This window comes from Eretmochelys imbricata, chromosome 1, assembly GCF_965152235.1.
Source record: "Eretmochelys imbricata isolate rEreImb1 chromosome 1, rEreImb1.hap1, whole genome shotgun sequence".
Classification (NCBI taxonomy): domain Eukaryota; kingdom Metazoa; phylum Chordata; order Testudines; family Cheloniidae; genus Eretmochelys; species Eretmochelys imbricata.
In genome coordinates this window covers 335,056,433-335,071,808 of record NC_135572.1, presented here as the reverse complement: position 1 = coordinate 335,071,808, position 15,376 = coordinate 335,056,433, and the positions used below count along the sequence as shown (strand labels likewise).

Here is a 15,376-nt window from a genome sequence, read left to right as displayed (position 1 = left end):
GACCTTAGTCATGCTGAATAGTGTAGTACTCCACAAATAGTCTCACTGAAGTGAATGAGACCACAATGGAGTAAGGTACTACTCAGCGGGAGCAAGGATATCAGAATCTGGCCCAAACTGATAAACACATAATGGAAAAGCCTTTGGTGCATTCCCAAATTTTAAACATTTTGGAAATGATAAGCCTGATCCTGACCTCACATGGTTTTACATCAGTATAACTCCAAACACTTCAGTGGTATTACTCCTGATTAACATTTGTGTAAATGAGATCATAATTAGACTCTGTGGGCATATCCAAAAATATTTTTTTAAAGACAGCAACAAATAAGTATGATCACTGGATAGTACTGAACATTGGGACACACAGCCTTATAGTCTCTCTTTTTAAAGCTCTATTTTAGGACTTGACAGCTGCTCTTTCAGTGCATTGTAGGCACTCCAGCACAGGTACATAAGGCAAAATGGACTGCAAACAATGGACCAGAACCTCAACTGTGTCCATATTCAGAGGTACCTACACCGAGTAACACCATCTCTGAACTGTGTTAAACAGAACACACAAAACTAGCCAGAAAAAAATCTGTTATGATATTCAGTCAGATCAGGAATTCAACTAGAACACAGAATAACTGAATCTTTTTCTATTTGTTTTCATAGCACATAAAGCCAGACAGCGGCCTATTGCTCCTGTACTGACATACAAGAGTAATAAGCAGGCTAATGTGCCCCTTAATCCCTTGTGCCAGTGTTTCATGCCACATGGATTGGAAGGAGTGGGAGTGGACGGAGTTTTGACTACCCCTCCCTCAATTTACCCAGCAACACAGTTAATGCAGCAGATCAGGAGTTGTACGATTCCTCCGGTATAGATCTTTTGTAGTTTGCTCCCTCCCTGAAGCAGCAAGAAGAACAGGTGCACAATCTTCCTATCGGGCTGCTCCAGGGATGGTGCATGAGAGCAGTATCTCTTACTACAGGCTAAATCACACACTGATGTTCTAGCCTATAATTAGAGAGGAGAGTTATGAGACACTATGTATTCATGCTGTGAGAACTCAGAGCCAATAAGCAAGTGGGAATGAAAAAATCACGGTAAAAAGCAAACCAACCAGAACTAGTTTTAATTTGATCCCTTTTAAATAAGTCTCATATTTATTTGCATTTCCCCAAAGCAACAATTTCTATATGACTTTACAGGTTATTTATGTATAAAAAACTAGTGATTTCAAGTTTATGACAATAATAGTAAACACTTTTAGCACATACCTAGATGAGGATGCAATGAAGCTTCTGTCGGAGCTGTGGAAAATAAAAACACATAATATGTGAATTTTGACTAAAATAGGAATTAAATACTGTATTAAAATTCTGTACAGTGTAAAATAACTTGTAATAGCATACATGTTATTAAGTCATTTATACAGAAGTTTTAATTTATGAAGAACATGGTATAAATTAAATAATATGATAAAAACAAACATAGAAAATGATGGTAGAATTGTTCTCTACTTAAAAGAAAAGTCAATAAGTACACTAAATAACAATTACAAGCAGTTTCACTTGTAGACAGAGAGAGAACATTTTTAAAGTGGGGCCAGGAGACATAACTAAAAATAATTGGAAGATATTAATACAGGAAAAAATTAAGTTGAATATCAGCAAAAAAATCCTGAGATTGAGATCTGTTAGACTATGGAATAGTTGCCCAAGATAAGAAGCAAAAGAATGCACACTTGGGTCATTTAAATTGCACTATACAAAGAATTACAAAATAATATTATAAGGAAAATCTTGTGTTCCCAGGGGAATGGGCCAACTGACTTAGGCCCCAATTCAGCAAAACACGTAATCATTTGTTTAAGTAAGTGCTTAAGTGCCTTGCAGAATTAGGTCTTTGATAGGCCTTTTCCATCTGTGATTTCCAGAATTCCATGATACAATAAAATATATGCAAAAATCCACTGCATGGTTGTTGCCTGTGTGAAATTTACAAATCTTATGAGATTTTGATCTTTTACTAACACTACGTAATGATAATCCGAAACTAAACCAGAGAAGATTCTGAATTTGTTCCTCCTACCACAGAGACAGGCTGGGCAGCCGAATCTGAACAATCTTATGCAGAAAGCATGTAGAAAACTCCTTGCAGAGAGGAAGAGCTTGACTCTTACTAGATAGGAACATCCTGAATTAACCAAGTTGTTCACCACATGGAAAAATTTTGTGGATCGTGACTTTGCTGATACAATGATAGAGGAAAATCAATCTTTCTTCATTTGCTGTACAGATATGGTATAGGTTTAAAAAAACAATTTATGCTATAAATAGTCAGACTCAGAACAAGACTTCTGTCACTGACATTGTAGCCATTTTCTTTTCCACATTACTAGATGCAGATCATCAGTAGATCACAGAGACCTGTGAGGACAGAGCTGGGGAAGAGGATGTTTAGAAGCCACTGTATTGCTGGTCATTGACACAAGATTATGATAATGTAGGCCACTGATGTAGCGATCAATTGGCTGAGCAGGATTTCTTCCCAGTGTCATCTGAATTTAAACAGGTCATTAGCTATTGAGAGCAAACCAATAAAATAGGTTCTGTGCTCCAAGTAGAGAGATATACCCTGAACTGAAATGAAGCTAGGAGGCCTAATTCTAATTCACTCTTAGGCTATGTCTACACTGCAAAGTGAAGGTGTGCTTTTAACATGGGTAGGCATACCCATGTTAACTTTAATCTAGCTAGCATGGGTAATAACAACAGTGTGGATGTGGTGGTACAGGCTTTGGCACGAGCTAAAAACTAGACTAACAAGCCCTCCAGGGACCCTTTGCAGTGTAGACATTCTCTAAAGCTCCTGTTAACGAGCCTTACTGTAAATGAGAATGCAGCTCATGATGTTTTGAAAAATGTTGTATTAAAAAAAAAACAACCTGATGCTATCTTAAATTACTATGTAAATAGTAAATAGGCAGCCTAGGGCTCAGTGCTGCAACCCCCAGGCTACATCTACACTTGAAGCGGGGAGCGTGATTCCCAGCTCAGATGCCCATATCTGTGCAATCTCTCATCAAGTTAGTGTCTAAAAATAGTAATGTAGTCAAGGTCGCATGGGCAGCGGTGAGTGGTGTCACGGGCTAGTTGACCGAGTCCCATCGGTACATACTCAGGGCAGCTAGCCCATGTTACTGCTTGCTGGTGCCTGCATTACCTGTAGCTACATTACTGTTCTTGACAGGTTTCAGAGCAGCAGCCGTATTCGTCTGTATTCGCAAAAAGAAAAGGAGGACTTGTTAGTCTCTAAGGTGCCACAAGTACTCCTTTTCTTATTACTGTTCTTAGCGCACTAGCTCAATGAGAGCTATCACAAGTATGTCTACTCGAACTGGGAATCATACCCCAAGCTCCAAGTGTAGACATAGCCTTAAACGCATAAATCCCATTGACTTCGGTGTGTCTCTTTGTGTGTGGACAAGGAATTCAGGATTAGGTTCCTAAGAGGCTCAATAAAATAAAAGCACAAGCTTTTCAATTATGTACACAACATACTGCAAAACAAATCTAGTTGTAACAATGGACTGCCCATCAAACCAAACTGATGATAATTATGCATATTGATATTAGCACAACTAATTATTAATTTCAAAAACAAAATGTGGAGTTAGACAAACACTAAATGTAGAACAAAATACTTTTCTGACAAATAAACATTGTTGAGGGCGACTACATTCCCAAATCTCTACTGTATCCAAATGCTGATATATTTTTGCCTCAGATATCCCTTCACCTAATTTGTCATTCAAATTCCTCAGCTAAAGATGACAAATTATACAAGGGCTATGAACTTACCATTTAATGAGTGATGAACCTAGACTTTCATCTCCCCAGGAATAATTTCTTTATTATATTTTATATTTTATTGCAATACAGCACTGTTTTGACCTTCAGGTATTATAATTAAGGTCCCAAAGTGTTATAAATTTGGAGCATAACACAAAATTGATTGTAGTGGTTTTCTAACTATTCTCAAATCTTCCCTTTTTATCAGTCCTAAGGATTACTTATTTTAAAGCAACGTAAATTATACGCAGGCCAATACTGCACAGCTGAGAGGCAAATTAAGTCTACTCAAGTTATTGCACTAAAGTTAAACAAAATAGCATATGCTCCAAAACAAAGTAATAATATAGAACCATGAAAAATGCCTACTTATTTTTTAAAAGTATCATAAACTATAAAAAACTTGACAAATGAGAGGGGGAAAAGAGTATTTTAATATTTATTTAAAATTGTGATTCTCAATTAACAAATCCCCCTCAGACACACATGTGGGTAGCTTGAAATGTATATGGCATATGTGTGTGGATTAAAAATGCATATGGCTTCGATGGAGATGACATTGTCTTTTTTAAAAACTATGTAAATGAGTTGATTATACGTTATTTAAATAGCAATTAATATAAATAATAAATACTTATAGTGCATAGACAGTGCTTTATCACACATGAATTGTGCCATGCAAAGAATAGTCATTGCCCAACAGTGCTCAGGCACGAGCAGGTACAATACAGAACAATACAAGGAAACTGAGGAGACTTGCCATACAATGACTGGTAATCTTTTCCAAGTGTAGGGGGCAGCATTGCAGAAGGCACATAGTAAGGAGAGATCGAAGGAGAGAAAGGAAGCTGTGCTGGAATCATGAGCAACAGGAAAGGAATAAATAGGAGTGGTGGAGCCAATGAAGTCAAATATATAAGAAAGGACAGAATTACAGAGTCCTTTGAATTAACAGTTTGAATTTTACGTGGACAACAAGTGGAAACACACAAGTAAAGGGAAGATGTTATTACATCATCAGGAAAGGAAGCAGTGTTTTGGATGAACAGGAGAGGAGAGAAATGGGAAAGGGGAGATAAGATAGTGAGAAACTGCAGTAGCTGACATGTTAGCTAAATAAAAGTCAGCACTACCCAGAACTGAACTGCTAACATAACACAAATTAAATGTGACTATGTCCCATCAATGCCAGTGCAGACTAGAGACATCTGAAAGTGGGTAGGCAAAAATGACATATACAGAAGGGTTCAGAGCCTGTCTACAGCAGTAAGTAAACATCATAGTGTATATAACTCAAAACAGGCTAGGCAAAGCCTACCATAAGGAGCCGCCCATAATCCTCGCTTTTACAAGCAAAATCCTTAATAAACTAATTGACTTTGTGCTGAGCTCTAATAGCTAACAAATTTGGGCTCTGTTAGACCAACAGGGGAAGTGAGTTACTGGGTGATCAGCTCTCCTCGGAAAAAGTCTTGCCCAGAATTTCAAATCCAGGGACTGTTGGCTGCAGCACATCAGTTCCTCACAAAGGGGCATATGAATAGATGCTCATGGTATGTTGTGAAGAATATGTAAGATACTAGTCTCCCTCTTTTTTTCCCTAGCAGATTGCAGCCAAATACTTTCTATTTACTATAAACAACTATTGAAACACTGAGGTTGAACCTTTCTCTCCAGAGTATGTTGCCGTAGGATTGCTTTACTCACATGGACACACAAGTCAAGGAACTCTGTGTCGTTTCTGAACTCAAGCCCTCTGCGTAGTTTTATAAAATACTGTCGTGGTCAAGCCTCGGAGCCTATATTCTGTTTTTAATTTGTTGTTCAAAGTATGCCTAGAAAAGTCTCCAATTTATGTTTCAATGCATGAAAAAATCAGCCTATCAAGCCCATGTTGCATAAATATTGTAGAAAGTGACTGGAAGAAAATAGAGAAATGAGAATTTGGGCTGAATCTCAGGATAAACTTCCCTGCAGTGATATCTGTAAGACTGTGGAGTAGTCTCCTTAAGGAATTAGTGGAAACCCCATAACGTGTGACATTTAACACTAGACCGGACAAGCGCTAGAAATTATGCATCAAAGGGACAATTCTGCACTGGCAGGGAATAATCTGTTTCCATCTCTAATTTCTATGGTCCTATGAATATGGCTGCGAGTTTGTCATGCAGGTCACGGAAATCACTCCATTCCATGACTTTCTGTGATCACTGTGACTTCTGCAGTGGCTGGTGTGGCTGGCCCAGGGGCCACCTGAGCAGCTCAGGCAGTTTCCCCCCTTACCCAGCAGCAGCAGGCGTTTGGGTGGGGGGCTCAGGGCTGGGGGTTGGGGCGTGGGAAGGAGTGAGGGCTCTGAGTGGCGCTTACCTCAGGGGGCTCCCTGGAAGCAGCAACATCCCTTGGCTCCTTGGTGGAGGTGCAGCCAGGGGGTTCTGCATGCTGCCTCCGCCTGCAGGCACTGTCCCTGCAACTCCCATTGATTGCAGTTCCTGGCCAATGGGAGCTGCAGAGCTGGCACTTGGGGTGGAGGCAGCGCACAGAGCTGCCTGGCTGCGCCTCCCCGCCTAGGAGCTTAGGGATGTCAACACTTCCGGGGAGGCTCGGACTCTGGTAGGGAGCCTGCCAGCCCCGCCAACCTCCATTCCCCCCCAGAACCTGCTGCATCCCCTGGGCTGCCTCCCCAAGCACCCACGGGCCACCTCCCTACCTCAAAATTTAATCAGGAGTATATAGTACAAGTCATTGACAGATCATAGGCTGTGAATTTTTGTTTACTGCCTGTGACCTGTCCATGACTTTTACTAAAAAATACCCCTGACTAAAATATAGCCTTACCTATGATACTTCTCTAGTTAGCTGAAACTACATTAGCCACCCCTCTAACCACTGATACTCTCCTTATTCCAGAGTACTATACTATTAGCTATCTTTACCAAAAGCTTTACTATTTCTATTCTATCCTACCCCCTCTAGAGCTATGTAATGTAATTCAGCAGGTCTGATGCTTTGCCAGCGTGATTTTGCTTCAGTAAGTGTTTATTAATGTATTAGTTTTACTCCACCCTAATCAAGGAAACGTGTGAACCAATCTTCTCTCCCACTTCTTTTGGCTACTAAAGTGAACCATTAATGTAAGTCTTCAAGGATAAGAACCTCATTTATCACTAACTTTTTTACTTGTCCCAATGTGAACCTACAATCACCTTACTTTTCTGTCTTTTTGCTTATATATTATTCATTTTCTTATTGATTATATTATATGATTTAGTTTTCTTGATATACATTCATTTGTTTCTTTATGCATGTGTTGACATTTACACTCCTTTGAATTTTGGCAATAAATTTGTATATCTCCATTCTTCTTCTTCAAGCTTTAATAAGACTCAAACACTAAAGCTTACATTGGTTCACACAGATCATTCTGTATTCTTAAAATATGTATTATAAGCTGAAACACACATACAATTAATAAGTGACTACCCTAAATTTCTTCTGTGTTCTTTCCTTATGGTATCATATTTCCCCTTATTTTCAGTGTGTATTTTGTTTAATGTCAGTGGAGAACTTCCCTTAATACTTTTTTATTCTTCAAACTTTTTTTTAAAAAAACCTAACAAATAAAGAAAGAGTCTGTTCTCTCTCTTCATTGCACAAACATAAATCCCTATTAAATATATTAGGATTACCAATGCTTATTCAAGGAGAACAGACATAATGATTACTGTTTCTCAGATATTCTCCCCTACTTTTTTGTCTTCCTTTATATCCTCTGTTCTATTAAGTACCAAGTCAAGTAACATGTCTACTGAATTTACTTTTTAAAAAGCAGTCCTGTAGCAAATCCACAAAATTGCCCTATGGTCTTATTTCTCTCTGCTTAATGTACTATAGCTTAACTAAATAATTTTGTTGCATTACTTTCATTATAGCCCTTTAACGTAGTAATATTTTGGGACAGAAGGGGGACATGAAACCCATTTAGATCCATTTGCCAATCTGTCCCACAAGTATATCGAAGGGCTGGTCTACACTAACACTGTAAGTCGATCTAAGTTATGCTACTTCAGTTACGTAAGTTAAGTAACTTAAGTCAATGTAACTTAAGTCGACTCACAGCACTGTGTACACCATGCTATGCCAACGGGAGACACTCATTAATGATCTGGAGGATGGCGTGGATTGCACCCTCAGCAAGTTTGCAGATGACACTAAACTGGGGGGAGAGGTAGATACGCTGGAGGGTAGGGATAGGGTCCAGAGTGACCTAGACAAATTAGAGGATTGGGCCAAAAGAAATCTGATGAGGTTCAACAAGGACAAGTGTAGAGTCCTGCACTTAGGATGGAAGAATCCCATGCACTGCTACAGACTAGGGACGGAGTGGCTAGGCAGCAGTTCTGCAGAAAAGGACCAAGGGGTTACAGTGGACAAGAAGCTGGATATGAGTCAACAGTGTGCCCTTGTTGCCAAGAAGGCCAATGGCATTTTGGGATGTATAAGTAGAGGCACTGCCAGCAGATCGAGGGACGTGATCGTTCCCCTCTATTCGACATTGGTGAGGCCTCCTCTGGAGTACTGTGTCCAGTTTTGGGCCCCACACTACAAGAAGGATGTGGAAAAATTGGAAAGAGTCCAGCAGAGAGCAACAAAAATGATTAGGGGGCTGGAGCACATGACTTATGAGGAGAGGCTGAGGGAACTGGGATTATTTAGTCTGCAGAAGAGAAGAATGAGGGGGGATTTGATAGCTGCTTTCAACTACCTGAAAGGGGTTCCAAAGAGGATGGATCTAGGCTGTTCTCAGTGGTAGCAGATGACAGAACGAGGAATACTGGTCTCAAGTTGCAGTGGGGGAGGTTTAGGTTGGATATTAGGAAAAGCTTTTTCACTAGGAGGGTGGTGAAACATGGGAATGGGTTACCTAGGGAGGTGGTGGAATCTCCTTCCTTAGAACTTTTTAAGGTCAGGCTTGACAAAACCCTGGCTGGGATGATTTAGTCGGGGATTAGTCCTGCTTTGAGCAGGGGGTTGGACTAGATGACCTTCTGGGGTCCCTTCCAACCCTGATATTCTATGATTCTATGACATAGCTTCTGCCTCTCAAAGAGGTGGAGTACAGACATTTATGGGAGAGTGCTCTTCCATTGACTTAGCATGTCTTCACCAGACCCGCTAAATTGACACCTCTGCATCGATTGCAGCAGTGCCGATTTAGCCAGTAGTGCAGACATGGCCTTATTAATACATAAATATATATTTTAAAAACATACTGACATACTGTATTTACAGTTGCAGTTATAATACTATGGAATGGATTGAAAGAATAAAGGAAGAATTCAAACTGCCCATAGAAGAAAATGAAAACAAAGCTATCACTGTCCTTTGCAGAGACAGTGAAAAATGGCAGAAAGGGGAGGGGGTTGGGGAGAGAAGCAGTGAGTGCTTGCATGCTAAGCAATTCCTAAGGAGATTTTACTGGTTAAGAAAACAGTTGTTGAGGAAATAAACAAAACTGGGAGGGGTCTGAGTGAGGATAGAGAAAGCAAATGAAATGGCTGCAAACAGGAAGTAAGAGCCAGCATGGAGGCATTCAGCTTCATACCATGGTTGGGCTCCAGAGACAACAAACTCAATAAGGAAGAAATGGTTGAAGAAACTCTAGGAGAAAGACAGAGAGAAACTTTCAGGAAAATAACCCAAGTGTATGTTCTTCTGCCTCTTCTCTTGGGAAACTGCTTCACAGTCTCTAACAGCTCTCAATCTCAGGAAGATGTTGCTGAGATTCAACCTATTTTTTTCCTGTGTTAATATCATCCAATTATTTGTAGTTACATTTTCTGGACCCACACTAAAAATGTTCTCTCTCTGTCTACAAGTGAAGCTAGTAATTTTTTCAGGGAAGTTTTCCAAATGACTCCATGATTGCCACATACTGTTAAGAAAAAGTGCACACAAAGAATTTAACTGGAAGAGCCACGGTTGAGGGAGACATGCTGCTTCATAGAGTTATAAATACTAAACCTAGAAGGGACCATTGTGAACTATTCTCACACTATCCAGGTGTGATGGAGTGCCCAAATCCCTCACTGGAGAGGAAGGGGATAAGGAGCTACTCTAGTCCCAACCAATTCCACCCCACCACACCAGCAATGCATGCAGGAGAAGCTTAAAGGAGGAGTAGAGTAGCTCACTTGCAGGCAGCAAGTGAAGGTGAGCAGATCTACACCCTGAAGCTTTGCAAAAGGAGCAGTGTGACAGGCCCAGCTGCTGGGGTCCCTGACTACTGATGCTCTACCCAACTTGCTGAGGGAAAAGGACTCTGAACATTTGCTAGGCTGGAGACTTCTTTGATTTATTTTGTTTACATGTCGTTAATTTTCTCTCTTGTGTGGGAAGGCTGGTAGGAAGTGATCCAGGGAGGCAGTCACATAGCACTCCAGGGTTCAGGACTCAGCTGCCTATTTTGGGGCCCTGGGTTGGAACCCGGTGGAGAGGTGGGACTGGGTTCCCCTACCCACCCACTGATGAGGCTGGAGGCAAAAAGCTTATCCCTGATACTAGAATCTCAGGACTAGGAAGTCCCCATATCCCAGAGAATCCTGACTCTGAGACTTTGGCCAGGTGAAGCCTGAAGCCTCTTGCTGGACTGCAGAACTAACATTTGTTGGACTCTTTTCATAACCACGAAGCGGTGGATACGACTTGTGGCCCAGTTGGAGGGCTGAGTCACAGAAGTGGACAGACCACTGCAGGGCAAGAGCGGCTATCAATGGGGGATGCTAAAACAGAAAAGCATCTTTCACACTCTCCCCGACCACTTGGCAGTGTCTGTGGGGAGTAGACCCCTTCATAACACCCCATAAAACTTCCCAGAAATAATTCCTGTTTCAACGCCAGCATATCTTTTAGAAAAACATCCAATCTTTCTTTAAAATTGCCAGTGATGGAGAATCCACCACAGCCCTGAGTCAATTGTTCCAATGGTTAATTACTTTTACTGTTGTAGAGCTATCAAGGTGTCAGGAAGTGTTTGGAAGAATGGAGCTCCAGGGCCGTGTGCGATAAAAGACCAATGTGCAAGATTTGAGTTGATCAGTAAAAAGACCGTGTAAATGTAATGGGGAGAAAAAGCAGTGGGAGGGTTAACCTAGACATGATGGAAAACTCAATGGCTGTGAGGATATGAGGAGAGACTGGGATGAAGCAGAAAATGCCTGAAGCCATCTCAGGAATGCTGAAAAAAGGGTACTGATATCTGGCAACCATCTGGCAGCAGATGACAGAGTTTCAGATTTGAGAGGCAGAGGAACCAGCAGAGGTGCTGCAGCTTCAGATCTTTTATTCTGTGCACCTAACATACAACTCCCAGACTCAACTAACAGCTGACCCCTTTATTGCCATGAATTCAGAGGACTTTGAGCAGTATAACAACTGATCATTTTGTAAGGCACCACACACTTTTCAGACTATCATTAAGTCTCAGACTTCACACAAGATTGCAGCAATATAGAATGAAAGAAATAAAATTCCTTGCTAACAATATTACTGCGAAAGAATCCTGGGAAACCACTGTTAAAGTCAGTACACATTGGCATCTGTCCACTGCAGCTCCTCTGACCAAAGTCTCTGACAGCATAGACAAATCTCATTGTTTTGACCATATTCTCCTAGACTACCCTGCTGCTGCCAGTCATATGCTCTTTCTCAACAACTTGTCATTTCTTAGCTTTCATTATGCTGATCTCTCCTCGCTCTCCTACCTCTTCAGTCATTTCTTTAGCATCACTTTTAGTGGCTCCTCATTCCCTCTCCTACTCTTCATGTGGTTCTTGCAGGGCTTTGTCTTTGACTTGCTCTACATAACATTGTCACTCTTTCTTTGAGGATCTCATCTGCTCACACAGCTTTGATTGCCATCCTTATGTTATTGGCTCTTCAAGTCTACCTTTCAACTCCTGACTGGTTTCCACCCATTGGTCACAGGGTAGTTGGTCCCCATGGATAGATTAAGCTCAGCTCCCCTAGACCACAGAAGGTGAGACCAATTCAGCTAATTAAGAGGGCTGGGCTACACCTGGGCCTATAAAGGCCTGCTAGTGGGGAGTTGAAGATTGACTTACATAAGCTGTGACCTGGGGAGGGAAAGCCACACCAGAGTGGAGCTAGCTCCTATGGTGGGTCCTGGTAGCAAGGGGCTCAGGGAAGCAGCTTTTGGATGGTTGCTCCAAGGAGGATGCAGAGCTGATGGTGAGTAGGAAACTGCCAGGAGTAGGCGTGCCAGAGACCCCTGAGACTAAGGAATGAGTTAAGACAGTTTTCTGTTTTTTTGGCTAACTTCTGTTAAAGAAATAAACCTCCCGCAAAAGCCGGGGTGTGATGGCAAATGCTTTGGAGCTGGGGAGAAGCAAGGCCCGGTGACACCATCCAATCTCATCTCTCAGCCCATGTCTTTGAGTCTTCACCTAGGAGTTGCACTGTCAGCGCAAACTTAACATATCCAGAACTGTACTCCAGTGCTACACTCTTGAAATTCCGTCACTGTTCACAGCAAGACCATCTTCCCAGCCTCCTGCAAGTCCCCCTCTCTCTTGCCCTGCACATGAAGGCCATGTCTAGAACTTGTCAATTCTTCCCCACATTTCCAAAATCCAACCTTTCCTTTCTGTTCACACAGTGAAAACACTGATCCACACTTTCACCATTTCCCATCTTGATCACTGTAATCTTTGTACAGCACCTAGCATAACAGGCTTCTGGATCATGACTAGGGCTCCTAGGTGTTACAATAATAACAATATTAACCATAAATTCTTTATGGCTTCTCGAACATCTCCAATCATGTTCTTCTAGTTCATTCAAAACACAGCTGCTAATACCATCTTACCAGCTCATCATTCTGACAATCCTCTTTGAATCCCTCTAGTTGCTTCCCAATTTCCACCCCCCATCAAATTAAAGTTTCTTGTCCTCACCTTCAAGGCTCTACATAACTCTACCACTCACAACTCAGTTCTGTTTGTTTCATTCTCTTGATCAAATATTCAGCTGCATCTTCCTATAAAAAGCTGAACATAAAAACATTCCCAAACTCATCAAAAATATCTGCAGTTCTGTCTGATGCTTAAAGGGGCTTAACTTGTGGGATTTCCCCTCATTTATGAATCTGCATGATGCATCTCTGATTTTGGAATATTTCTTCTGGATTGACCACAGACCTACTTTTTGGCCAGTGTTCCACTGTCTCTTCTAGCATGGAAATGGGATTGTTGGCACTGTATGCATAAAACTCTGAGTCAGTGTAAATGCAGAAATTCCTTTGCTTTTCCACCATAAGTGTTGAATACCCACTTCAGCACCAAGTGTTTTAATGAAGGGTGTTCAGTGTAGTATGTCCTGTTTGTAGACATACTTTCGCAATATAAGATTTATTTTCAGATCATTCATCAAAAGGATTTATATGATAAGCTGTAGCAACAATTTGATTTTTGAAGAAGTTAGTATACTTCAAACACTCCTGTTTTGCTTTAAAAATGATCAAATGTTGTAGATGACTAGCAGAAATCTGATGACCTACTTTTGCAAAATGGGAAAGCAGGTTCTCTACAAAATACCATCCAGATCAATGGTAAATGAAACTTTAGCTGTAGGCCTATTGCATTTTTTTTACAGTTAATACATTCATAGTTATTCAACCTGTATTTCTGACAAAAAATAGAGGTTAGCATGTTTAAAAAGTTTCAGAGTATTTTAGAATATAATTTATTTTAATTTTTGTATGTTCCTTCTTGTTTAACAATTGGGACCTACATATGAAATCCCGATCACTCATTAGAGGGTGCAAATGTAAAAGGGCAACTGACTTGAGGATATAAAAAGATCCTAACTCCAGATTTTCTCTGATCAATAAAATAGCCTCGTTCCATGATAAATTAAACTGATATGAATAAAAATGTAGAAAGTACATTTGGCATTAAATTTTAAAATGCAGCAGTTCTCACCTCCCTGTTCACACAACTGCTGTGCTAAGGCATCCTTGAATATAACTTGGCCTCTGTGAGTAGCTGTAGCCCTGGAAATATAAAGAGACAACAATAAATAATGTGGCAAACTTATTTACATAAATGGACAGTCAAATGAAAGATGAGTTTCTGTTTTTTTTCTCTTCCCCAGTCCTGTTTTTGGAAGAATAACTTGTTTATTTTTATTTTGCTTTACTTAATTTTATTTACTTTACTTTGCTTTACCTGAACCAAAATGATTCATCTACTAGTAAAAAGACACCATGATATGCTATTCACCAGCACAGAACTCAGCAGAGGACATCAGATTTTAGGTCACCACCTGGATAAGACTAAGCATGTTACAAAATTGATGTGCTTTGCCTGAGAAAGGCTGTTGTGGAAGGTAAGAGGAACACAGGAGAGATGTTCACAAAGCAGCCCCTGTAAAATCCCTATCAGCTGATCCAGCGAGCAATAGTGATATTAGTTCTGGAGAAAGTGACATTTATTTGCACTACTCTTCAAAAGTAATGTATCTGCCAGAACAAAAAGGAATAAATGTAAAATTCAGTCTTTTGGATGCAGTGGGTTCACAAGGCAAAGCCCACCGAAAGCTGCCATAGTACTGATGTCCATCAGTGAAAAAGCTCGTTTAAAGGAGCTTTAATTTGCCTTTTGATCATGCATGTAAGTCCCATTGACACTAACTAGAGTTACACATGCGTATCAAGCTTGTCATCTCAGTAGATATAATAGGAAAATGTCCATATAAGTTGCTGATATTAGGGATTTTATATCAGTGTTGCAAACCTGGGGCTACATCATGCTCTCATTGACTTTAATGGAAAAACTCTAGCTAATTTTGATAATGGGTTCAGAGGGCATGTCTACACTGCATTTGTGTTTGAACTTCCCAGCCTGGGTCCACAGACGTGCTAGTGGGGCTCCTGCTAGTGTGCTAAATATAGCTGTGTACACACTGGGGCTTGGGCTGGAACTCCAGCTCTCATCTGCAAGGACCAGTTTGCAGAATTGGGGCTATAATGTATAATTTTATTTGTTTTGAAAAATAATGTATAAAATGTACTTTTTCCACATAAAAGCGATACATATTGTATTTAGGACAAATGCATTTCATTCTCTCCAGCTTAGTTACAATGGCACGTTTATGAAGTGAACTGATCAATAGAATTTAAAAAACTAAATTTAATAATAGACTAAATTGTTTTCATCAAGTTTTGAAGAGGATTGGCCACAGTATTTGATCACTAAAAAGGCAAACTAGTTAGTAGTCATCAGTGTCTGATCATTAGAAAAACAGAGTAGCACCCTCAGTGTCTTTGTCTAGACCACCTGGGGAAAGAAAATCCTTGGCTCCTTTAAGGAATGCATCCTCCCTTCTCTCCTTATGGGCTGGAGGAAGGTAAGCGGGGAGCTATGTGGCTGATTCTGATTGGTTGGACAGAAGAGTGCAGCATAAACCTATTGGCTCCCAGGCACCAATTATAAACCCTTCCCCCTGCCCTACT

At 40.6% G+C, this 15,376-nt stretch overlaps 1 protein-coding gene across 1 annotated transcript in view; it reads right to left on the bottom strand.

Annotated features, from left to right (window-relative positions):
- Positions 1-15,376, bottom strand: part of RELN (reelin) — a 455,527-nt gene that overhangs the window by 254,298 nt on the left and 185,853 nt on the right. The window contains exons 4-5 of the mRNA XM_077807865.1: positions 13,845-13,915; positions 1,270-1,302 (exon numbers count right to left, since the gene is read on the bottom strand). Of these exons, the coding sequence (XP_077663991.1) occupies positions 1,270-1,302; positions 13,845-13,915 (104 nt within the window). The remainder of the gene's footprint in view (positions 1-1,269; positions 1,303-13,844; positions 13,916-15,376) is intronic.